The sequence below is a fragment of the Oryctolagus cuniculus genome, chromosome 2 (genome assembly GCF_964237555.1).
Source record: "Oryctolagus cuniculus chromosome 2, mOryCun1.1, whole genome shotgun sequence".
NCBI classification, from domain to species: domain Eukaryota; kingdom Metazoa; phylum Chordata; class Mammalia; order Lagomorpha; family Leporidae; genus Oryctolagus; species Oryctolagus cuniculus.
Genome location: NC_091433.1, coordinates 100258523 through 100285226, shown reverse-complemented (window position 1 = coordinate 100285226; position 26704 = coordinate 100258523). Strand labels below are relative to the sequence as shown.

Sequence of the window (26704 nt, the reverse complement as noted above, 5' to 3'; positions counted from 1 at the left end):
TAACTCGCAGGAGCGACCTGAGGGGGGCAGGGTTTGCGGACTCCACGCGTGCAAGCTGCAGGGACCCGCGCAGAAGCAGGAGCCAAGCTGCTCGGGGTGAGGCTGGCTTTTCCCAGGGCCCTAAGGGGGGCAGCACGCGACACGCGACATTGACGCGAGCTCCAAGCTCCGGCGGCACCCAAAGCCGGGGACTCGCTCCTTGGTCGGGCCCGGCCCGCGCCCGCCTCACCTCCTGCAGAACACCCCTTTGGCTGGGCGGGGGGGGGCCGGGCTGCGGCGGGGGGCGGGGCCGGCCTGTGCCCGCCTCACCTCCTACAGATCAGCCCCTTGGCGGGGCGGGGGCGGGGCGGGGGGCGGGGCCGGACCCGGGCTGCGGCTGGGGGCGGGGCCGGGCTGCGGCTGGGGGCGGGGCGGTCCGGCGGCCTCCCGCCCACCTCCCGCCCGCCTCGCCTTCCTGGCCCAGCCCGCCTGGCGCCGGCCGCTGCGGCTGAGGAGGACGACGAGGCGGGCGCTGCACGGTGGGGCTGAGGCGCTGAGGCGCTGAGGGGCTGAGGCGCTGAGGGCCGGCGGCGGCGGCGGCCGACTGCGGAGACATGTTGGGCGTGGCGGCCGGAATGACCAACAGGTACGGGCCGCGTCCGCGCTGGCGGCGGCGCCACGTCGGGCCTCGTCGCTGGCCTGCTGGCCGGGCCTGGCGCGTCCGAGCCGTGCGGCTTCCTGCCCCTGGCGGTGGCAGCGTGGGCTCGCAGGCTGGAGCTCACGGCGCTGGAGGTGCCGCCGAGGGTGCGGGTGCGGGTGCGGGCGCGGGCGCGGGCGCGGGCGCGGAGCCGGGCTCGGGCAGGTACGGACGGAGCTGCCGGGGTGGTGCCCCGCGTTCTGGCGGCTGCAGTCCGTGCGCCCCTGCAGGGGTGGTCTCAGGACCCCAAAGCCTGTGGCCGGCCGTGCCCGTGGACCTCTGCTGTGTTAGGAGTGCTCGGGAACCAGCGCCGAGCAGATCCGCGGGGTGCCGGCGCCTTAAACGTATTTTCCTGAAACCGTGTTTTCCGAAACAAAGAACTCGGCGCTTTCCGCAGCCCCTGCCCTGCCCCGCGGGGCCCGGCGCCGGGCCGCTGCCCTGGGGTCCGCCTACTCGGAGAGATCTGGTCTCGCTGGGCGACGCGGGAGCCTCTCGGCCGCCTTCTCCGATAGGGGTGGGCCTTGTGGCTGCATCGGACCTTCGGGGTCGCTGGTGTGGGTGCGGAGTAGCGCCCTTCCGCCCCGATTCCCTCCCTCGGTCGTGCTGTTTGAATGGCCCGGTTCCCCAAGCCTAACAACCTCGCTTGTCCGTTGGAAAACCCTCAACGCGCTGCATTTCGTTAGTGTTACCAAATAACAAGTCGGCACTGATTGCGACGGGAAGGTGTTTAAACAAGCTGCCACAGTCCAGGTGGTGGTGGACACAAGTTTTCCGACGCCGGTTGAAAGCTGTTTGTTGCACAGTGGCAACAAGTGGCTGCCGGTCGGTTTCCTAAGCTGACAGGCTCACGTCAGTTTCAAGAAATGCCTGCCCAGTAGAAGTCTAAATAGCCGTGTGTGGGGGTCTCTTTGCAGTAAAAATGGTATTTCGTGAAAGCCGCAGCAGAGGAGCGCCTGCTGGTCGCTCGGTGGCTGTGTGCTTTTCTTGGGGAGAGCCAGCTCACTTTGGTATGCCGGGTGTGTGTGTGTGTGTGTGTGTGTGTGTGTGAAGCTTGCTGCATACTGCCCTGTCCGCACAGGCCACACAAAAGAGGTCAGGGGACAAGACTTACATTAATAGTTGGTACTGCTTCATCATGGTCTCCTTTTAAGAAAAAATTGGGTATTTATTTGATAGGACATTTTTAAAAGTTTATTTACTTGCAAGACAGAGCAACAGAGAGAGAGACGGACAGATCTTCCATCTGCTGGATCACTCCCCCAATGCTGACAACATCTAGGGCTGGGTCAGGCCAGAGCCAGGGCCCAGGAGCTCCATCCTGGTCTCACATGGGTAGCAGGCGCCCAAGCATTTGGACCGTTGGCTGTCATGCCGGGTGCATTAGGAAACTGGATTGAAAGCGGAGCAGCCAGGTCTTGAACTGGTGTTCAGATATGGGGTGCTGGTGTTGCAAGTGGTAACTTAACCCATTGCACCATAATGCTGGCCCAGCTCCTACTGTCTTGACCAGAGGTAAGAGGTCAGCAGTTGGACTCACTATTGCAGGCGTGGGGAGGGGAGCCTTTTTTTCTGCCAAGGGCCATTTGGTTATTTATAACATCATTTACCTGCCGTACAAAGTTAAAAAGCTTAGAAATTATCCTGCTATGGATTTATTAATTTTTTAAAGATCTATGTATTTATTGAAAGAGTTACACAGAGAAAGGAGCATTAGAGAGAGAGAGAGAGAGGGAGAGAGATCTTCTATTTGCTGGTTCACTCCCCGATTGACCGCAATGGCCAGAGCTGGGTTGATCCAAAGCCAGGAGCCAGGAGCTTCCTCTGGGTCTCCCATGTGGGTGCAGGGGCCCAAGGACTTGGGCCATCTTCTACTGCTTTCCCAGGCCACAGCAGAGAGCTGGATTGGAAGTGGAGCAGTTGCAACTCGAACCGGCGCCCATATAGGATGGCGGCACTGCAGGTGGTGGCTTTACCCACTATACCACAGCACTGGCCCCAGATTTATTGAATTTCAAGTCCCATCTGCGGTTGCCTTGGCAGGGCCAGAACAAACGATTTCACTGGCCTTATACAGCCCACGGGCCAGACATGCGCCAGCCCTGCACTGTTGCTTTGTACCATCAGTGTGTTGACAAAGGGCAAAAAGATTACTGCTAGCTTCTTAGGAAGAAGTATTATTGTGAAATTGATTTGGGGGGCCAGCCTTGTGACACAGTGGTTTAAGCTGCCACCTACGATGCTGGCATCCCATATGAGCAACAGTGAGTCCCAACTACTCAGCTTCTGATCCAGCTCCCTACTGATGTGCCTGGGAAAGTAGCAGAGGATGGCTGGAGTGTTTGAGCCCCATGATATCCACATGGGATACCTAGATACTCCTGGCTTCAGCCTGGCCTAGCTTTGACTCTTGCAGCCATTTGGGGAGTGAGCCTGTAGATGGAGGATCTCTCTGAGTCTCTTTCTGCCATTCGAATAAATAAAAATAAATTTTAAAAAAGACAGACTTCAGTGCTCTATGCCTGTTTGTGTGGTGAGAAGATTTGTTTTTAAAAGTTATTTGAAAGGCGGAGTTACAGAGAGAGAGGGAAAAATGAAGAGAGGGAGATCAGTCTTCTGCAGTTTCATGCCCCTAAATGGCTGCAACAGCCAAGGCTGGGTCAGCGGCCAAAGCCAGGAGTCAGAAACTCTATCTGGGTGTCCCATGTGGGTGGCAGTGCTGTCTCCCAGGATGCATTAGCAAGAAGATGGAATCAGAAGCAGAGCTGGGACTCAAACCCATACCCTCCAGTACAGGTGTCCCAAGAGGTGTCTTTGCTGCTGCTGCCAGTGCCTGCCCCAAGCCTTTTTTTTTTTTTTTTAAGAAAGCCAATGATGGGGCCGGTGCCGTGGCTCACTTGGTTAATCCTCCGCCTGTGGCGCCAGGATTCTAGTCCCAGTTGCTCTTCTTCCAGTCCAGCTCTCTGCTGTGGCCCGGGAAGGCATGGAGGATGGCCCAGGTGCTTGGGTCCCTGCATCCACATGGGAGACCAGGAGGAAGCACCTGGCTCCTGGCTTCGGATCTGCGTAGCTCCGGCCGTAGCGGCCATTTGGGGAGTGAACCAATGGAAGGAAGACCTTTCTCTCTGTCTCTCTCCCTCACTATCTAACTCTATCGGTCAAATAAAAAATAAGTTAAGAAAAAAAAGAAAGCCAATGAAAATTTGGTAGTGGAAAAGATCGCTTCAGTTTTGGTTGTGACCTGCAGACTTAGAGGATGCGTGTCCATCAGGATTGTGCTCTCTTGGTTTTATTTTATTTTCCCCAGCCTTTTCCTCCACAGTAGCCCCTGACCCATCTCCTGGGCAGCTCAGTGTGGGTGCAGTGGATGAGCTTTTCTTTCCTCCTGGGCTTGAGTAACTCCCGACAGCTGCAACAGAGCTGTGGTAGGGGAGCAAGGCTTTCCCCAGAAACAGTCTCTGTTTTCGATGTTTGTTTCTCAGAAAATCATTTAAATAAACCTCAGGATAGGTTATGTTCTTAGCCAAGCTTGCACTTAAATAGAAGGACAAGCATCTCAAACTGTCAATCAGTTTTACAGTTCCTGTAACTGTGCTTTAAACTGTGGGTGCCCGCCCATGGGGATATCGCCTACATTACATGCTTGACTGTGTCTCATCGTCTTCCAGAATTTTGCTGTTAAGATGCTTGGGTAGCGAAAGTTATACCACCTGCTGCCTTGCATGGTGCCGTCTCCAGCAGCTGTGGTCCTGAGGTGGTCTCATCTCTCCTTCATTGCATCTGACATTTACGCCTTGAAACTGTTGTGGGCAGCCGGTGCTGGCTGGACTTGTTCCAAGTACTTCCCTCCACGCATGAAAGAATTCAAGGTGGAGGCAGTCAAGGGGTGGTGGAAAACAGTATTTGGTTAAAGCCAAGGAAAAATGAGAGGGGGCGGGGAGCGAGGGGGGTAGGGAGGGAAGGAGGGAGGACAGGAGGACACATACAAAAAGACTCAAAAAAACCAAAAAGACTTCCTCAACAAACCTCAGGCTGTCCTTTCATACTGTTGGGAGGCATAGGTGGTGTCTGGTGTGAGGCTTAGTTGGATATTCACAAGGGACAGAGTTTGGGGTGGGACTTGAGTGCTGCCCATTTCCCATGCCCTTTTTGGAAATACCAGAAAGTATAGTGTTAGGTGCATGATGGGAGTGGGAGTGCACCTCCCTCATAGTAATTTTATTTTTTAAAGACTGATTTATTAATTATTTGAAAGAGTTACAGAGAGGGGAGAAAGAGAGAGAGAAAACAGGGGCAGGTGCTGTGGCACAATGGGTTAAGTGACAGCCTTCAGTGCTGGCATCCCATATGGGTGCTGGTTTGAGTCCTGGCTGCTCCACTTCTGATCTGGCTCCCTGCTAATGATGCGCCTGCGAAAGCAGCGGAGGATGGCATGAGTCCTTGGGCGCCTGCACCCATGTGGGAGACCAGGAAGAAGCTCTTGGCTCCTGGCTTTGGCCTGGCCGAGCCTGGTCATTGCAGCTGTTTAGGGGAGTGAAGCAGTGGATGGAAGATCTCTGTCTCTGTCTCTCCTTCTGTTTGTAACTATGTCTTTCAAATAAGTAAATAAATCTTTAAAAGAAAGAAAAGAATATAAATCATCTGCTGATTCACTCCCCAGATGGCTGCAACATCTGGGGCTGGGCCAGGCTGAAGCCAAGAGCCTGGAGCTCTATCTCTCACATGGGTGCAGGGCCCAGGGGCTTGGGCCATCTGCTGCTGCTGTCCAGGTACATTAGGAGGGAGCCGCATCAAAAGTGGAGCAGCCGGTGTTGCAGGCGGCAACTTATCCTGCTGTGCCACATTCCCTTTGCACAAAGAGAGAATCATCGTCATATTCCCCATTTGCTTCTTTTTTATTTAAAAAAAATTGAGGTAAAGTCTACATGACATAAAATTCACTTTAACCATCTGTAAGTGAACAGTTCTGTGGCACTGAGTACTTTGACACTGTTGTGCAACTATCACCCCCATCCATCTCCAGAACTTGTTCATCTTCCATTAGACACTTAACTCCCCACTTCTTGCATTTGCCTCATAACCATATTGGAGATGGACATATCCATGTTGGATATTTCCAGCTGGTGTTGGTTCTAAGTTTGCAACTGTCGCTCCCCCTCTTCGTGGAGGAACGACACAGAACCCTGCGCTGTTCTTTCGTCTGCTCGGCCCTCCCCGGGTTTGCTGCTGGTTCTTCCCGGGTTGGCTACTATCCCTTCCACCTCCGTGGAAGGGCAGTTCCCCCTGGCCACATTCCCCACTTCCGCAGGGGAGCGGCACACCGCCGGCCGGCTTTCTCGGGGGCTGCACAGGTGTTCCTTCAGCTAGATGTTCCCCTTAGATGTTCCTGGTGCATGCCGTCTCTCTCCTCCTTTATAGTCCTCCTCCGCCAATCCTAACTCGGCTGCCCACACGCCGAGTACGCTGCTCTCCAATCAGGAGCAAGTCCTACAGTTTATTGGTTGAACTGGAGGCAGCTGTGCGGAAGCTGTTTACTTCTCTCCCAGCGCCATATTGTGGGAGAGCAGATGCATAGAATAAGTCTTAATTCCAGTAACTTAGTCCAGTCCGGATTGCTCCCCACAGCAACATTGTGGGACTTGCAGTTTCCACAACAGGGAAGTTGGGGGCTTGGTCGTTTGAGCAGGACACAGAAAGGGTGGGCGGTTCTGGTGGTGCCCTGGAAGGGAAGGGAGTTTGGATAGTGCACAGAAGGGGATTTTGGATGGTGCAGATTAGGCTATCGTGCAGACCAGGCTGGGTTATCATGCTGGGGGCCAGCTACAGCTGCTGTGCAGCTGCCCAGGACTTCTACATGGACTGGCCAGAGCCATCCTGTGGCTGTGCGGGTCAGCTGGGGCAGTCAAACACCCGAGTTCCTCTTGCTAACACTGCCTGCCTGCCCAAATCGGAATTTAACGGTAGGGGGCAGGGGTAAGCATTCCTGCCGTCTTTTTCATGTTGGAGCGTGTTTCAGCTTTGATGAGTCTGTGCTGATGTTTAACACAGGGGTGGAAAGCCTGCAGATCAAGCAAGCCCTGAATAGTGCGTTCTGTGAGAGGTAGCAAAAGGAGTGGTAGGAATTAGTTTGAGTGATGCCAGCATGCGCTCCGTGGTGGGCGGCACAGACCCATCGTTAGCATACCCAGGAGTCTGGATCCTTACCAGGTCAGGTGAAATAATATAAGACAAAGGACTAAACATATTTTGTTTTTTAAGGTTTATTTATTTATTTGAAAGTTGGAGTTACACAGAGAGAGAAGGACAGGCAGAGAGAGAGAGGTCTTCCATCTGCTGGGTCACTCCTCAATTGGCCACAACAGGTGGAGCTGTGCTGATCAGAAGCCAGGAGCTTCTTCCAGGTCTCCCACATGGGTGCAGGGACCCAAGGACTTGGCCATCTTCTACTGCTTCCCTAGGCCATAGCAGAGAGCTGGATCAGAAGTGGAGCAGCCAGGATTTGAACCAGCACCCATATGGGATGCTGGCACTGCAGGTGGTGGCTTAACCCTCTGCACCACAGCGCCAGCCCCAAAACACATTTGTTTACACACATTCCCTTTACACAAAGAGAGAATCATAGTCATATTCCCCATTTGCTTCTTTTTATTTAAAAAAAATTGAGGTAAAGTCTACATAACATAAAATTCACTTTAACCATCTGTAAGTGAACAGTTCTGTGGCACTGAGTACTTTGGCACTGTTGTGCAACCATCACCCCCATCCATCTCCAGAACTTGTTCATCTTCCCAAAGAGAAACTCTGTGTCCATTAGACACTTAACTCCCCACTTCTTGCATTTGCCTTTTTAAAATAAGTGGTTATCTTAGAGGTTTTCCATTGTGGCCTTTCTTGGTTTGCTTTATGTTTTAAACCTTCGTTTTAATGGCTGCATAGTGTTTCACAGTTTACATGTGATATGATTTATATGACCACTCCCCAACTGATGGATGTTTCGGCTTCAGGGTTCCGTTATCACATACACTTTGACATCTCTGCCAGCGTTTCTGTAGGAGATTCCTGAGTGTGAAGTCTGCATGTGCATTAATGGCTGGGCCATGTTCCAAACCCAATTCCGCCTCTTTGTGGCTATGCGACCTTGGCTCAGTCAACCTGATGAAGCTTCGGTTTCTGAATTTATAAGCGAATCCCACTTATCCTAGAAGTTGTTGTGAGAATTAAACCTGACGGCAATATAAATGTTTCTGAAGGGAGCCAGATGAAATTGTTAATAATTATTGCCCTGGAATTTGAAATGGGAGGGAATTTTTTTATTATAACAAATTTTGTACTGTTTTGATTTTTAAAAAATTATGATTGGGTTAAATTTTAAAACATTTAAGTTCAGCTCAGCTAATAACTTTAATTTCCTACACCCTGGTTCTTTGTTCCAGGTTTATAATTTCTCCTATTAATGGCACTAACGTAGTGCTCTTTGTTTCTTCCTCTCTCACTCTCTATGTCTACTTTCTTGCTAAATTCTTACCTTATTATTTTCTTTCTAATCCATATTTTTCTTTGTCTTTTTAAAAACACTCTTTTTTAAAAATCTTATTTATTTATCTCTTTGAAAGGGAGAGAGTGAGATCTCACATTCACTGGTTTACTCCCTAAAGCCTGTAGCACCAGGGGCTGGCTGTGCTAGGCCAGGAGCCTGGAATTCAACCCAGGTCTTCCAATTAGGAACAGAGCTGGGCATGGAACTCACCCATTCCCATGTGGGATGGAGGTGTCTTAAGCCTTGTGCCAAATGCCCACCTCCATCCTTTTCTTCTTTACGCCTTTTTTTTTTTTTTTTTTTTTTTTTTTTTTGTTTACTTGAAAAGCAGAGTTTCCAGAGGGACAGAAGGAGAGAGACAAGAAAGATCTTCGATCCTCTGGTTCACTCCCCAAATGGCTGCAGTGGCTGGGGCTGGGCTGGGCTAGGCTGAAGCCAGGAGCCTGGAGTTTCCCACATGGCTGCAGGGGCCCCAGTACTTGAGCTGTCCTCTGCTGCTTTCCCAAGTGCATTAGCAGGGAACTGGGTCAGAAGTCGAGCAGCCAGATCTCAAATGGGCACACATATGGCTTTACCCACTACACCACAACACTGGTCCCCCACTAAACACTTAAGTAGATCCACTATAGTAGCCCCCTAACTGGTCCTTTATTTTATATAATAGGAGTTGTCTAGTGAGGTAAAATCATCTATTTAGGGCTACAGAATTAGTAGAGTTAGGAGTGTTGCCCAAGCGTTGGATGTATGGCCCCCTCTTTCTGGACCACAGTGGTTTGCTCTGTTACTGTATTCAAATTGCATATGTATATGTATATTTATAGATATATATGGCCTCAGAGGTATTCTAAAATGAGGGTCTGGGATGTCACTGTCTTCAAAAAGATTCCTCCTGTAAAATGCAGTTTTGGTAACATGGTCATCGTAGCCACATGTGCTGGTGCCTGTAATTCTTCCTTTTCAGAGATCCAGGTCTTCTCACTCTCCACTGCCTGCTCCACTGTCTCTGCAAGGCACAATCTGAGATCACTTGTTATTGAAAAGCTGCAGTTTTGAGCCGGCGCCGTGGCTCAATAGGCTAATCCTCCACCTTGCGGCGCCGGCACACCGGGTTCTAGTCCCGGTTGGGGCGCCGGATTCTGTCCCGGTTGCCCCTCTTCCAGGCCAGCTCTCTGCTATGGCCAGGGAGTGCAGTGGAGGATGGCCCAGGTGCTTGGGCCCTGCACCCCATGGGAGACCAGGAAAAGCACCTGGATCCTGGCTCCTGCCAGGATCAGCGCGGTGCGCCGGCTGCAGCGGCGGCCATTGGAGGGTGAACCAACGGCAAAGGAAGACCTTTCTCTCTCTGTCTCTCTCTCACTGTCCACTCTGCCTGTCAAAAAAAAAAAAAAAAAAAAAAAAAAAAAAAAGCTGCAGTTTCTTTTTTTGGTTAAGATGTATTTATTTATTTGAAAGAGTTACAGAGAGAGAGAGAGAGAGATCTTCCTGTCTGCTGGTTTACTCCCCAGATGACAGCAATGGCCTGGGCTAGCCATTCCAAAGCCAGGAGCCAGGATCTTCTTCCAAATCTCCCATGTGGGTAACTGGGGCCCCCACACACGGGCCATCTGGTCTGTTTTTCCCAGGCCATTAGCAGGGAGCTAGATTGGAAGTGGAGGAGCTGGGACACGAAGCATTTGGGATGCTAGTGTCACAGGTGGCGGCTTTACCCGCTACACCACAGCACCGGCCCCAGAAAGGCTTCTTGACTGATGCGCCACTTCAGTGACAGATGTTACCAACTGCTTAACCAGAGTGTAAGCTTGTTTCTCACTGGGAAATATAGAAGGTGTCTTTTGCTGCTTGTTTATTTTTATAGCTGGGCCCATTTCTGCACTTTATAAAATTTGTTAGGAGGAGAGGGAGAATAGACCAGGCCAGGCCACTACAGCCTCTGCCACAGTTGACTGCAACTCCTCCAGACGTAGCTGCAGCAAGGTTTAAAAAATAGACACACACACACACACACATATACATACATTCATACACACATACACATATACATTCATACACACATACACACACATTCACACACATACACATTCATACACACTCACATACACATGCACACACACTCATACACACATGCATACATACATTCATGCACACACATACATTCATACACATATACCTTCACACAGACATACATACATTCATACACACATTCACACACATTCATACACACTCACATACACATGCACACACACATACATTCATACACACATACACATATACATTCACACATACATACATTCATACACACACATATACATTCACACACATACACATATACATTCATACACACTCACATACACATGCACACACACACACTCATACACACACATGCATACATACATTCATGCACACACACACACAAGCCAGAGTGCAAGTATACCTGAGGAGATTGGGAAGGTGAAGAAAACTTGGCCCTGCTCTTGAGAATGTTCCAGTAACTTCTCTCATGGTAGCAGCACATTGGTTTAACTAGCCCTCCTTTGCAAAAGCTAAGAAGCTTCTTATTGCCAATCAAATGAGGTTCCAACTCCAGAGCCTGGAATTTTAGGCTACTGTGGCCCGGCCCAGCCCAGCCCAGCCCAGCCCATCGCTCTGGCCTTTGGACAGCTGCTCTCTGAGTGCCTGTTTCTCTAAGCCCAGTTGTGGCCTCTTTCTGAAAACAGCAATGATTTCCTAGCTCAGTGCTTTTGTTCATGCTGTTCTCTTTACCTGAAGAAACATTTTCTGTGTTTTCGTGGCAGCTGAGGGAAATTACTGCTTCTCCCATGAAATAATTTCTGGCACATTTATTGAGCCTTCACTGTGCGCCAGGGCATTAGAGATTCACAGCTTTATCCTGTAATCCAAACCATTTTGACTTCTTTTGTGGGAGTTAGCAATTTCTATTTTGTATGATTAGTTTTTTGTGTAATATTTTCTGCTAAATTATAATCTCTCAAAGTGAAAGGGAGATATTGATTAAATTTGTTAAATGTCCCAAAGAAGAAGAAACTGGATTTAAATGGGCTTTATTTCTCCCTTCATTCCCCCATTTGTTGGTGAGTTGAAAAATTGAGGGTTTGCTGTGTATAGTATCTAAAATGTTTGAATGAACTCATACAACATTGAGTAAGACAAGACAGCATTCACATTTGGTTTGACTTGACTCTGCAACTCTGCAGTGTGCTGTAGACAGGGGCAGAGACCCTGCATCCGTGGGTGGGACATGGGAAGAAGTTCACAGGATGTTTAGGCATCCTTGTTTAGTTTATTTCATTTCCTTGCCAGATGGCTCTTTAGGAAACTCTCTTGGTAATAGCCATCATCTAATAATGACCCAATTTTACATAAATACTTTAAAGATGCTATTTTATATAATACATCTTGCTGACACAGCCACTCCGGGAAATGAGATTTTTTATGCCCATTTTACAGATGGGGAAACTGAGCTCAGGGGGTTCAGAATTTATCATGTACACAGTTTGTGACAGAGCTGGGGTCGTCCTGACATACCCTATGTCGCCCTGTGTCTCAGTTCACATCACTGGTTAGGAAGAGGTCACAGCTTCCTGCATCTCGGATTGTTTTCTTCCCACACTCAACCAACCTCTCCAGTTTTATTCCCTGCTCCTCCTAAGCTTCCATCATCTCACTCGCCAAACGTATCTCAGTTCTTCTCGCTGAACTTGACTTTGATTACCTTCCAGCAGGAATGCCCTGTCTTTCCTTGAGGGGAAGTAGTTCGCAAATCTCAAGGCACAGCTGAAACCCCTTTATCTTGGAGGTGGCTTCTCTGAGCACTTGGATACTGGTTAGTCTTTTCTTTCTCGACTTCCTGTAGAAGGTGTTGGGCAGCATTCAGTTCTTTAGAGTCAGTGTGCATGGACTTAGGTGTGATTTTCCCAGATGGTGAGTGCCTGATGTCTAGTGAATCTCTTCAGGGCAGTGATTTTTGCCTCTTTTTTTTTTTTTTTTTTTTTTTAGATTTATTTATTTATTTGAAAGTCAGAATTACACAGAGAGAGGAGAGGCAGAGAGAGAGAGAAAGAGGTCTTTCATCTGCTGGTTCACTTCCCAGATGGCTGACGTGGCCGGATCTGTGCTGATCTGAAGCCAGGAGCCAGGATTCCTTTGGGTCTCCCACACAGGTACAGAGGCCCAAGGACTTGGGCCATCTTCCACTGCTTTCCCAGGCCATAGCAAAGAGCTAGATCAGAAGTGGAGCAGTTGGGACCCGAACTGGCGCCCATGTGGGATGCTGGCACTGCAGGCGGCGGCTTTACCCGCTGCGCCATAGCACCAGCCCTGATTTTTGCTTCTTTAGCCTTTATGCTCCAAAATGTGGCAGCAGTGCCTGGAACCTCCACAGTAGGTGCACATGCGTAAATGAGTGGGCCGCTTGTGTAAATGTGAATATCTTTGTGTCTGCACTAAGAGTTAGAGTTCTGGAGATTTAAAAGATGTACTCAGGGTGCTGGGCCATCAGAGGCAGGAGCTGGAGCTTGAATTCTAGCAAGTTGACTCCGAGGGTGTTGGTGCCTGGCAATGGGCAGGGCGTTGACTGTACAGAGCAGGTGTTTTCACGGCTGTGTGCTGATTGCAGGTTGCCGCCTGGAAGCAGCATAGGCAGAGGTTAATAGCGCAGCAGCCCTGACTGTGGAGCTAAGCCGTCTATGGGCACGTCCTGCCTTCTTACCTGGCGGCAGCTGCCCGACTTCCGCCTGCCTTGAGTGAAATGAAGATGATGGTACTTAACTGGTGTGGTTGTCATAAGCTTAAACAAGTTGCCATGTGTAAAACACCTAGAACAATGTCAAGTGCAGTAAGAGCTCTATGTGTTCGCTGTCATGTAACGCATTTTTATTACTAGAAGTGGCAAAATGAAGACTTCCTTAATAAATGTAAAACTGTAGGAACTGTTTCAGGGGCAGGTGGTGTGGCCCCAGCTGCTGGGGAAGCCCACATGCCGTATCAGAGGCCCTGGTCAGCATCCCTGCTACTCCATTTCTGAGCCAGGCAGCAAGTGATGACTCAAGTAGCTGTGTCTTTGCTCCCCGTGTGGAGGCCAGGAGAGAGCTCCGGGCTCCTGCTTTCCCCCCGGCTCAGCCCTGCCCATTGGGAGCATTTTTAAGGCTTGAAGCAGTGGGTGTAAGATCTCTCTGTCCCTCTGCCTTTAAACAAAACAAAGACAAAACTATTTTGGCTCGCAGGCTGTATACAAACAGGCAACAGGTTGGTTTGTTCTCTTGTTTTTTAGACTTTCAATCTAGATCATTCATTTTTACAGGGTTTGCAAAATGACGATATTCTGATTGTTGTTTAAGATATTTCATCTCTTAGCTGTAGTACCTCTAAAAATAGAAGTCCTCCTTGTTGATTATTTGCTGACTGATGGTACTGCTTGACAGATTACAAATGACTTTTATATTTGTTGTCATATAATCCTGTCCAGTCTGCTACTCAGTGGTATGTGTGTTGCTTTAACATATATTACTTTTGTATGAAGCTGGATATGGAATCTATGCTCAAAAAAGCCCACGGTATCTGGGTACTCCTTCACTTTTACATCTTTTACATGCTTTTGGTTTTTGAAGTACTTCAGTTAGAGGTGAGGCATCACATTTTCCTTCCTTCCTTCCTTCCTTCCTTCCTTCCTTCCTTCCTTCCTTCCTTCCTTCCTTCCTTCCTTCCTTTCTTTCTTTTGACAGGCAGAGTAGACAGTGAGAGAGAGAGAGAGACAGAGAGAAAGATCGCACTGTGCTGATCTGAAGCCAGGAGCCAGGTGCTTCTCCTGCTCTCCCATGGGGTGCAGGCCCAAGCACTTGGGCCATCCTCCACTGCATTCCCGGGCCATAGCAGACAGCTGGATTGGAAGTGGAGCAGCCAGGACTCAAACCGGCACCCATATGGGATGCCTGCACTCAGGCAGCGGCTTTACCCACTGTGCCACAGCACCAGCCCTTGGGTGGCATATTTTAAAGCAGTGCTATAGTCACATGTTAAATACCATGTAGCTTTTGAAAGGAAGATAATCTCTAAAAGGCAAAATAAATTGGTTATAGAGGTTTTTGAGGAAAGCACCTATAGATCTTTTTGGGTATTAATGATGTCCATTTTTTTTAGATTTACTTATTTGAGAGTCAGAGTTACAGAAGAAAACCAGAGGCATAGAGAGAGGGAGAAGGAGAGAGGGAGAGGGAGAGAGAGGGACAGAGAGATCCATAGTCCATCTGCTGGTTCACCCTCCAGGTGGCCACAGTGGCCTGGACTGGGCCAGGCTGACGCCAGGAGTTTCGTCCAGGTCTCCCATGTGGATGCAGAGGCCCAGTACTTGGACCGTCCTCTGCTGCTTTCCCAGGCACATTAGAGGGAGCTGGACTGGAAGTGGAGCAGCTAGACTCAAACTGGTGCTCATATGGGATGCTGACACTTGCAGGTGGAGGCTAAACCTTCTATGCCACAGTGCTGGCCCCATATATTTTTTTTGAAGAATAAAATTTTCTTAATGATGCTTGCATTTGAATTACATTTTCCTTTTGGGTAGTTGTCTCCCTGACTATGATCGTGTCCATGTGACTCCATCTGTGAAATTACTGAAGTATAGTTCTGACTTCAACATAAATTAAGAAGAAAGCATGATGGAGTTCACTCTGGGCAGTTGTATTTTGAAATTAAATTTATGTGATTTACTTTATTTACTTGAAAGGCAGAGAAACTGAAAGGGAAACCGGGGTTGGGGGGCAGGGTGGAGCACACCCACCATTTGCTGGTCCTTCAGGTACTTAGTTACTGGTACTGGAAGAGGCTGAGGGCAGCGGCAGGAGCCAGGAATTCAATCCAGATCTTTCACGTGGGCATTAGGGACCCAGCTGCGCCCCAGGGTCTGCGCTGGCAGGAGGCTTGGGTCAGGAACTAGAGCTGGGCAGTGAGCCCAGGTACTCTGAGATTGGTCGTGGGCATCTTAACTGATGTCTTAACCATTGTGCTAAATGCAGCCCCTTACCCTGGAATTTTCAGTAAAGCTTTCCCCTCATTCCTTGGATTACAAAGTAGCAGTTGGACTTTGCCTTTGATACAAGTCTGTTGTGTTCACTGATAGTGCAGTTGTGGGAAGTAGGCCAAGCGGTATTCTAAGGTGGCAGGTGGCCAGGCAGGGCATCTCTGGTGGTTGTCTGGTGGTCTGCATTTCATTGTCAAGGGACAGGATAGGAGGGCAGAGATAGGCTCTGATGAGGTTAAGGGTGTCTAGCTGTTCACACCCTCAGAACACGATTTTAAGAATGTCTCCAGCACAAGTCAGCTTGCCCAACTGCAGGCTCAAGACTTTGGTCTTGGGTACTCTCCTCGGTCTTTACAGGTATTCATTTACTACTCTTCGCCTCTCTCACTTAGACAGTGTGTGGGGAAATGATGCCCAGAATGGCACAGTTTAAGGTTATTGCCCACATTAGAATATATATGATCCCTTGGATTTTTGTGTTCTTACTTTGGAGTACAGCATACAGTTTGTCACAGTGAATTGTGTTTTAGGGAATATAGAACAGTCTTCATTAGAGCCTGGAGTTAGAGTAATTCATCCACCAAATGAGCAGCCTTTTGTTTCAGAAGTGTGGGTAGTGGCATTTTTGTAAAAGCCATGAAGCTTTTGTAAACATGGCTAGAAATTTATTTAATTTAAAAAAATGAGCTTTATGATCTGCCCCATGAGATCTGGAAAGTTCATTTGCATTTTTTGGCCTATTTTGAGTCATTGAATATATTTACATCACTAAGGAGAATGATGAAAAACTGTTTAAAAATTTTTAGATATATGTGGAAGGCACTGGGTAATCTGGTTTATGAGGTAAATTAGAATTACAGTGATGTGGGGCCAGCACTGTGGCTCATTTGGCTAATCCTCCACCTGCGGCGCCGGCATCCCATATGGGTGCCAGGTTCTAGTCCCGGTTGCTCTTCTTCCAGTCCAGCTCTCTGCTGTGGCCCAGGAGGGCAGTAGAGGATAGCCCAAGTGCTTGGGCCCCTGCACCCTCATGGGAGACCAGGAGGAAGCTCCTGGCTCCTGGCTTCAGATCGGCACAGTGCTGGCCATAGCGGCCATTTGGGGAGTGAACCAATGGAAGGAAGACCTTTCTCTCTTTCTCTCTCTCTCTCACTGTCTAACTCTACCTGTCAAAAAAAAAAAAAAAAAAAAAAAGGAATTACAGTGATGTAACTGAAGTGGGTGCAAGGCTAATTTTTGAAATAGTTTAATGGCATTTCTGGACTTACTGTGCTTTTTTGAAGATTTATTCACTTGAAAGAGTTACAGAGAAACACACACACACACACACACAGAGAAATATTTTCTATCTGCTGGTTCATTCCCCAGATTGCCAGAACAGCCCAGGCTGGGCCAGGCCAAAGCCCGGAGCTTCATCTGGGTCTCCCACATGGGTGACGGGGACCCAAACACTTGGGCCATCTTCTGCTGCTTTTCCCAGGCCATTAGCGGGGAGCTGGATTGAAAGTGGAGCAGCTGGGACATGAACTGGTGCCCATGTGGGATGCTGGTGTTTCAGATAGTGGCTTTAACTGCTAAACCACAGCACTGACCCGTAATGTGCTTTTCTTAAAAAAAAAAAGCTGGTTTTTTGAAAAAATAAACAAAATTGACACCCCATTGGCCCAACTAACTAAAAAAAGAAGAGAAAAGACCCAAATCAATAAAATCAGAGATGAAAAAGGAAATGTAACAACAGACACCACAGAAATAAAAAGAATCATCAGAAATTACTACAAGGACTTGTATGCCAGCAAACAGGGAAACCTATCAGAAATGGATAGATTCCTGGACACATGCAACCTACCTAAATTGAACCAGGAAGACATCGAAAACCTAAACAGACCCATAACTGAAACAGAAATTGAAACAGTAATAAAGGCCCTCCCAACAAAGAAAAGCCCAGGACCAGATGGATTCACTGCTGAATTCTACCAGACATTTAAAGAAGAACTAACTCCAATTCTTCTCATACTATTCAGAACAATTGAAGAAGAGGGAATCCTCCCAAATTCTTTCTATGAAGCCAGCATCACCTTAATTCCTAAGCCGGGAAAAGATGCAGCACTGAAAGAGAATTACAGACCAATATCCCTGATGAACATAGATGCAAAAATCCTCAATAAAATTCTCGCCAATAGAATGCAACAACACATCAGAAAGATCATCCACCCAGACCAAGTGGGATTTATCCCTGGTATGCAGGGATGGTTTAATGTGCGCAAGACAATCAATGTGATACACCACATTAACAGACTGCAGAAGAAAAACCATATGATTCTCTCAATAGATGCCGAGAAAGCATTTGATAAAATACAACACCCGTTCATGATGAAAACTCTAAGCAAACTGGGTTTGGAAGGAACATTCCTCAATACAATCAAAGCAATCTATGAAAAACCCACAGCCAACATCCTATTGAATGGGGAAAAGTTGGAAGCATTTCCACTGAGATCTGGGACCAGACAGGGATGTCCACTCTCACCACTGCTATTCAATATAGTTCTGGAGGTTCTAGCCAGAGCTATTAGGCAAGAAAAAGAAATTAAAGGGATACAAATTGGGAAGGAAGAACTCAAACTATCCCTCTTTGCAGATGACATGATTCTTTATTTAGGGGACCCAAAGAACTCTACCAAGAGACTATTGGAACTCATAGAAGAGTTTGGCAAAGTAGCAGGGTATAAAATCAATGCACAAAAATCAACAGCCTTTGTATACACAGACAATGCCATGGCTGAGGAAGAAATTCTAAGATCAATCCCATTCACAATAGCTACAAAAACAATCAAATACCTTGGAATAAACTTAACCAAGGACGTTAAAGATCTCTACGATGAAAATTACAAAACCTTAAAGAAAGAAATAGAAGAGGATACCAAGAAATGGAAAAATCTTCCATGCTCATGGATTGGAAGAATCAATATCATCAAAATGTCCATTCTCCCAAAAGCAATTTATAGATTCAATGCAATACCAATCAAGATACCGAAGACCTTCTTCTCAGATCTGGAAAAATTGGTGCTGAAATTTATATGGAGGCACAAGAGACCTCGAATAGCTAAAGCAATCTTGTACAACAAAAACAAAGCCGGAGGCATCACAATACCAGATTTCAGGACATACTACAGGGCAGTTGTAATCAAAACAGCATGGTACTGGTACAGAAACAGAAGGATAGACCAATGGAACAGAATTGAAATACCAGAAATCAACCCAAACATCTACAGCCAACTTATATTTGATCAAGGATCTAAAACTAATTCCTTGAGCAAGGACAGTCTATTCAATAAATGGTGCTGGGAAAATTGGATTTCCACGTGCAGAATCATGAAGCAAGACCCCTACCTTACACCTTACACAAAAATCCACTCAACATGGATTAAAGACCTAAATCTACGACCTGACACCATCAAGTTACTAGAGAACATTGGAGAAACCCTTCAAGATATTGGCACAGGCAAAGAGTTTCTGGAAAAGACCCGGGAGGCACAGGCAGTCAAAGCCAAAATTAACTATTGGGATTGCATCAAATTGAGAAGTTTCTGTACTGCAAAAGAAACAATCAGGAGAGTGAAGAGACAACCATCAGAATGGGAAAAAATATTTGCAAACTATGCAACAGATAAAGGGTTAATAACCAGAATCTACAAAGAGATCAAGAAACTCCACAAAAACAAAACCAACAACCCAATTAAGAGATGGGCCAAGGACCTCAATAGACATTTTTCAAAAGAGGAAATCCAAATGGCCAACAGGCACATGAAAAAATGTTCAAGGTCATTAGCAATCAGAGAAATGCAAATCAAAACCACAATGAGGTTCCACCTCACCCCGGTTAGAATGGCTCACATTCAGAAATCTACCAACAACAGATGCTGGCGAGGATGTGGGGAAAAAGGGACACTAACCCACTGTTGGTGGGAATGCAAACTGGTCAAGCCACTATGGAAATCAGTCTGGAGATTCCTCAGAAACCTGAAGATAACCCTACCGTTCGACCCAGCCATCCCACTCCTTGGAATTTACCCAAAGGAATTTAAATTGGCAAACAAAAAAGCGGTCTGCAGCCTAATGTTTATTGCAGCACAATTCACAATAGCTAAGACCTGGAACCAACCTAAATGCCCATCAACGGTAGACTGGATAAAGAAATTATGGGATATGTACTCTTTAGAATACTATACTGCAGTAAGAAACAACGAAATCCAGTCATTTGCAACAAAATGGAGGAATCTGGAACACATCATGCTGAGTGAAATAAGCCAGTCCCAAAGGGACAAATACCATATGTTCTCCCTGATCGGTGACAACTGACTGAACACCAAAAAGGAAACTTGTTGAAGTGAAAGGGACACTATGGGAAACGGTGACTTGATCAGCATAGCCCTGACTGTTAATGAACAACTTAATACATTATCCCTCTTAGTAGTTTTTTTGTCAGTTCTACTTAATATGACTGATTTAATTCTGTAATTAATACACAGTTATTCTTAAGTGTTGAAATTTAACTGAATTGTGATCCCTGTTAAACATAAGAGTAGGAATAAGAGAGGGAAGAGATATATAATTTGGGACATGCTCAAGCTGACTTGCCCCAAATGGTAGAGTTAGAAACATACCAGGTGATTCCAATTTAATCCCATCAAGGTGGCATGTACCAATGCCATCTCACTAGTCCAAGTGATCAATTTCAGTTCGCAATTGATCATAATGAAAGGACTAAGAGTCAAAGGGAGCACATAAGCAAGTCTAGTACCTGCTAACACTAACCGATAGAATGAATAAAGGGGAGAGTGATCCAACATGGGAAGTGAGATACTCAGCAGACTCATAGAATGGCAGATGCCCTAAATAGCACTCTGGCCTCAGAATCAGCCCTAAAGGCACTCGGATCTGGCTGAAAAGCCCATGAGAGTATTTCAGGCATGGAAAGCCAAGACACTCTGGCAAAAGATCTCTGTGAGTGAGATCTCAGTGGAAAGAACAGGTCTTCAAAGAAGGAGGTACCTTTCTCTGAAGGGAGGAGAGAACCTCCACTTTGACTATGACCTTGTCTAAACAAGATAAGAGTCGGAGAACTCAAGGGGCTTCCATAGCCTTGGAAACTCATGACTGGAGCATAGGGAGATTACTGATGCCATAGACAGGAGTGTCAATTGGTAAAGTCAACAACAGGAGTCACTGTGCACTTACTCCTCATGTAGGATCTCTGTCCTTAATGTGCTGTGCATTGAGATTTAATGCTATAATGAGTACTCAAATAATATATTTCACTTTGTGTTTCTATGGGGGTGCAAACTGTTGAAATCTTTACTTAATGCATACTAAACTGATCCTCTGTAAAAAAAAAAAAAAAAAAAAAAAAAAAAAAAAAAAAAGAAAAGAAAAGAAACTATCAACTCCCAACTTGACTCTCACTGGGATTAAACATGACAATAGGTCTGATCTGATTTCATCATCATTAAAAAAAATCATCTATTATTTTTCACTTTATGTTTCTGTGTGGGAGCAAACTGTTGAAAGCCTTACTTAATGTATACTAAGCTGATCTTCTGTATATTAAGATAATCGAAAATGAATCTTGATGTGAATGGAAGGGGAGAGGGAGTGGGAAAGGGGAGGGTTGTGGGTGGGAGGGACGGTATGGGGGGGAAGCCATAGTAATCCATTATTCGTACTTTGGAAACGTATATTCATTAAATAAAAGTTAAAAAAAAAAAAAAAAAAAAAAAAAGGAAAAAAACCTGGGTAACCCACAGCAGGAAATGAGAGCTTTTTTTGTCTCCTGGGCTTTAGCCAGATCTGTACAAAGCATGAAACATCTGCACATGTGTATTTAAATTGATGTCTTTCAGCTTTGTGATAGAATGTTTTAACCATCAATACCTGTGTGTTACACACTCTATCAAAACTACTTTATTGTAGACCAGAGATTATTGTTTGTCAGGTGCTTTTTCCTTTTGGAGTTGTATTAACAATGATAGGATGTTGGCAAAATGTGGGAAATGATCCTTAAGTTCCTAATGAGGGTACTTAAAAAATTTGTGGAAAATGGAATTAAGGTAAGTTTATTTTGAAACCCATACATATAAGAGGTCTTCAAAAAAGTTAATGAGAAATGCATGAAGTTTGTATACCTGAAATGAAAGATTTCTGAGGAAAAAAAGTTTAAGATAAAATAAGTCTTTATTTCTGCAAAAAAAAAAGTTAATGAGAATTGCGAATTGTGAAAGAATTGTGCATGGCTTTCAAATTTTTTGCACCAAAGTCGTCCTTTTTTATTTTAAATTTGAGAGAGAGAGCCCCCAAATGCCTGCAATGGTGAGGACTGGGTGGGAGTTGGGAAATCCATATAGATCTCCCAGTTGGGTGTTGGAGACTAAATACTTGAGCCATCAGCTAGACCTAGGAATTGAGCTCGGACACTGCTGTTTAGGATGTAGCTGCCTTAACTGCTAGGCCAGACACCGCCCCGTAAACTTCTTTTAATTCCATTTTTTCTTCCAGCTGTTTGAAGTCCCCTCATACAAGAACTGGGGAAAGACAGTGTTCCAGCAATTTCAGAGATCTCCTTTCACAAAGGTCATTTTAGGGCCGTGAGAACAGACTTAAAAAAAAAAGTTTTCCAAGCTTGAGCCCTTTGGAATCTTAAAAGGAAGAAACCCACATGTCTTTCTGATAACACGCTAGGTCATTTAGAATGCTTTCTGTGAAGGAAGTGGTGGCGATGGGTCCTGGAATGTGGAGTTTGATGGGAACTCTAAGGATACAAAGCTTGGGAACTTTTTAGAAATGAAGTCTTAGGCTCAGTCATAGTCTGCTCTCCAGGATAAAGCGTTACTAGAGATCAGCTGAACAAATGGGGTACAGGAATATGAGGTTGGAATTTTCAGACAATATTTGTTAAGAGGCTAAGTTCTAAAGCTGCAACATTTTCTTACAAAAAGCTTCTTGTGCTTTTTGAGATACTTACATATCCCATGCTCATAACAAAGCATGGCTTGTAATAGGCCATGTAAATGCTTAATAATTGCTTGTTGGGGCCGGCGCTGTGGTACAGCGGGTTAATGCCCTGGCCTGAAGCACCGGCATCCCATCCATATGGGCGTCGCTGCTAGTCCCGGCTGCTCCACTTCCAGTCCAGCTCTCTGCTATGGCCTGGGAAAGCAGTAGAAGATGGCCCAAGTCCTTGAGCCCCTGCACCCACGTGGGAGATCTGAAAGAAGCTCCTGGCTCCTGGCTTCAGATCGGCACAGCTCCTGCCGTTGTGGCCAATTGGGGAGTGAACCAGCGGATAGAAGATCTCTCTCTCTGCCTCTCATCTCTACGTGTAACTCTGACTTTCAAATAAATAAATAAATCTTTAAAAAAAATTGCTTGTCAAATAATTAAATAATGATACAGTACATTTTGGTGGATATGGTTTTCTGTTTAGTGAAGTGTATTTCTTTAAATGTTGCCATGAACTATTATATGGGTAGAAGGGTAAATTGATAAAATCTGCCAGTGAAGAATCTGACAGTATATATCAAGTCTGAAATCATTTATAATTTGTAATATACAGTTTCTTTTTTTACAATGTATTTCTTTGACATTTTAACTTATTTATTTATTTGAAAGGCAGAGTGACACAGATAGGGAGAGACAGAGAGAAGTCTCCATCTACCAGTTCACCCCTGCAAATGCCTGCAACAATCAGGGCTGGGCCAGGCCAAAGCCAGGAGCTAGGAACTCCACTTGGGTTTCCCGCGTGGTGACAGGGACTCAAGTACTTGGGCCATCATCTGCTGCTCCCCACGGGGCATTAGCAGGAAGCTGGATGGGAAGTGGACTTGATCCCAGGCATTCTGATATATGATACTGGGGTCCCAACTGGTAGCTTAGTATGCTGCACACAGCACACACCCTGTAATCTGTAATTCCTGGTTCTATAAATCAGACCTAACAAAGTGTAGAGAAAATTTGATGTGAAGATTTGGGCAGCATCATTTATGCTGCAAAAAGTTATTGTATCTATTCAGGGTCTGAATTTTATTATATAATGATTACTTTTTATTGTTAATTTTAAGAGATATATAAAGTTATAAACATGGCAGTGGTCACAACATCTAAACATAAAATGGGAAAATAAAAAGGGATTTCTTTTTTTATTAATATTCTTTGAAATTTTTTAAAGATGTTTATTTATTTATTTGACAGGTAGAGTTACAGACAGTGAGAGAGAGAGACAGAGAGAAAGGTCTTCCTTCCGTTGGTTTACTCCCCAAATGGCCGCAATGGTTGGAGCTGAGCTGATCCGAAGCCAGGAGCCAGACGCTTCCTCCTGGTCTCCCACGTGGGTACAGGGGCCCAGGCACTTGGGCCATCCTCCACTGCTTTCCCAGGCCACAGCAGAGAGCTGTACTGGAAGATGAGCAACCGGGACTAGAACTGGCACCCATATGGGATGCCAGCGCCACAGGTGGAGGATTAACTTAGTGTACCATGGCACCGGCCCCAAAAGGGATTTCTGAAAGAGCCTTATTGGGGTTGCTGTTGTGGCTTAGTGGGTTAATCTGCCTCCTGCAACACTTGCATCCTATATTGGCACTGGTTCCTGTCCTGGATGCTCCATTCTGATCCAAGCACTTGGGCCCCTGCACCTACATGGGAGACCTGGATGAAGCTCCTGGCTCCAGCTGGCTCAGCCCTGGCTGTTGTGGCTGTTTGGAGAGTGAACCAACAGATGATGGAAGATCTCTGTCTCTTCCTCTCTCTCTCTAACTGTGCCTTTCAAATAAATAAAACTTGTTAAGAGCCTTATTGAAGTACAGTTTGTATACTTTAAAATTCATCCATCTTAAGTGTGTAAGGTTTTCACATTTTTGGAGGCTTGTGCGACCATCATCACAGTGCTGTTTGAGAACATTTTCTGCATTCTACCTCTCACACCAGCCCTAGGCAGACACTGACCTGCCTTCTGGCTGAATAAATCTGCCTTTCCTGGACATTTCATGTAAATGGAGTCATACTTTTGTAGTAGTAAGCATTTGTCTTTCTTCATTTGTATAACTTTTTTTAAAAAAAATATTTATTTATTTATTTTGAAAGCTTTACAGAGAGAGAGGAGAGACAAAGGGAAAGAGATCTTCAATCCACTGGTTCACTCCCTAGATGGGGGACCAGGCTGGAACCAGGAAGCAAGGGCTTCGTCAGGATCTCCCGCGTGGGTGGAGGAGCCATCTTTTTAGGCCATCATTTGGGTCATCTTCCTCTGGTTTTCCCAGGCCATTAACAGGGAGCTGGATCCGAAATTGGAGCAGCCTGGACGTGAACCTGAGCCTTAATATGGGATGTCTGCGTCACAGGCAGTGGCTTTACCTGCTGTGCCACAACTCTCTGGCCCCTACTTGGTGTGACTTTGAGGTTATTCCCTGTTGTAGCTTTATTATTTGTTCATTTCTTTACTTTGTTAATATTCTATTGTAGCTTATCCTGTTACAGTTGATAGATACTGGACTTGTTGGGAGTTTTTGTCTATTCATAAATAATTCTGCTGTGAACATTAGTGTGCATGTCTGTGTGTGCAAATGCTTGTGTTTCTCTCTTGGGTGGATTTCTGGGAGGTAGAATTACTGCATCACATGGGAAGAGTTATTTATAAGAAAATGTCAAAGTAGCTGTTGTCAGCAGCCATGTCTGGTGGTCCTGTTTGGTTGATATTTGCACCAACACTGGGCATGTTTTTGTTATTTTGATTGTAGCCAACCTCATAGGCAACAAGTAGTATCTCATTGTGGCTTTAGCTTGTGTTTTCCTACTGATGAATGATGTTGATATACAGAATATTTTCTAAAATTCTGTTTTTGCTTTGTCTTAAACTCTTAACCTGTTATATAGTTCTCAGTATAACCAAAAGAGTAATTTGAAAAATATGCTAGCAAATGGAAAAGGGAAATTATGGACTCTGGATGGGACCGACATGAATTTAAACAAATGCTAAAATGAATATTTCCATTATAAGTAAATATTATTGAATTTAGGCAGTTGATAAGTTTCTTTCTGTGGTTTACAAATAATGGTATTTTTCAGTTTTCTTCTTTTCCTCGATATTTCCTTTTTCTGCTAAGAAACCAGGTGTGGAGGTGTAGACTCTGAATGGAAGCAGATCACAGAGGAACCTAGTTATCCAGGTGTGAAGGTTAAACTCACCAACAGGTCCCTGAAATAACTCCAGGTGATTTGTTAGATTGTTTAATAAGCGTATTATCACCCTGGCCTTGTTTATGTAGTGCAATATTACTGTCTTCCTCTTTCCCTTTCTCTCTCTCCCTCTCCCTTTCTCTGCTTGGCCAATAAATACAAACATTTTTTAAAAAGGAACTGTGGAAAGACTATGAAGTAATCAAAGGAAAACTGGTTATCCAGGCCTCAGAAAGAACAAGGGGCATATTAGTCTCTGCAGGTTGTATTTCTTGGGATGAGTGTGCTCCAGTTGTGTTTCTTTGTTTCTTTTTTTTTTTTATTAAAGATTTATTTATTCATTTGAAAGTCAGAGTTACACAGAAAGAGGAGAGGCCGGAGCTGTGCCGATCCAAAGCCAGGAGCCAGGAGCTTCTTCTGGGTCTCCCATGCAGGGGCCCAAGGATGTGGGCCATCTTCCACTGCTTTCCGGGTCATAGCAGAGAGCTGGATCGGAAGTGGAGCAGCTGGGACTCAAACCGGCGCACATATGGGATGCCGGCACTGCATGGGGCAGCTTTACCTGCTACGCCACAGCGCCGGCCCTCCTTTGTGTTCCATGCATGTGTCATTGAGCTTAAGATTCCCGTGTCTGGAGGAAAGAAGTCTGTCCAGCCAGATTTGGGCGTGTGCCCACCTTTGGCCCAGTGGAGTCAGGGCTTGTGTAATTCTCACCAAAGGAGGCCAGAGGCAGTGTGAGCGCCGGAAGACGGGGCCTGGATGAGGAAAAACAGTGTGTTCACCATGAGGGCGAGTTTGTGGTTGATTCTTTTTGTTCTGTTTTATTTTTTAAGGATTTATTTCTTTATTTAAAAGGCAGACTGAGAGAAAGAAAGAGACAAAGACATCTCCCACCTGCTGGTTTACTCTCAAAATGGCCACAATGGCTAGGGCTGGTCCAGGCTGAAGCCAGGAGCCAGAAACTCCATCCAGGTCCTCCCTGTGTGTCGCAGGTCCCCAAGAACTTGGGCCATCTTCTGCTACCTTTGTAGGCCCATTAGCAGGAAGCTGTGGGGATTAGAAGCAGAGCAGCCAGGACTTAAATTGGTGCTGTGATGTGGGATGCCAGCCTCATCAGTGGCAGTTTAACCTGCTGTACCACAACATTGGCTCCTGATATTATCTCTCTCTCGTAAAGATTTTTTACTTATCTGAAAGGCAGAGTTACAGAGAGGGAGAGGCAGAGAGAGAGTCTTCCATC

General features: G+C 46.1%; 1 protein-coding gene across 6 annotated transcripts in view; it reads left to right on the top strand.

The window, feature by feature from the left end:
- The window catches only part of LIMS1 (LIM zinc finger domain containing 1), a 153500-nt gene that overhangs the window by 200 nt on the left and 126596 nt on the right, over positions 1 to 26704 (top strand). For 2 of the 6 annotated variants that reach the window (XM_070068682.1, XM_051834646.2), the window contains exon 1: positions 429 to 625. The exons of 2 other annotated variants lie outside the window; for them this stretch is intronic. In XM_070068682.1, the coding sequence (XP_069924783.1) occupies positions 594 to 625 (32 nt within the window). In that variant the 5' untranslated portion in view covers positions 429 to 593. Of the gene's footprint in view, positions 1 to 428; positions 626 to 26704 lie in introns of those variants that run through there. 2 more of the 6 variants (XM_070068681.1, XM_070068680.1) reach the window with 1 other exon arrangement.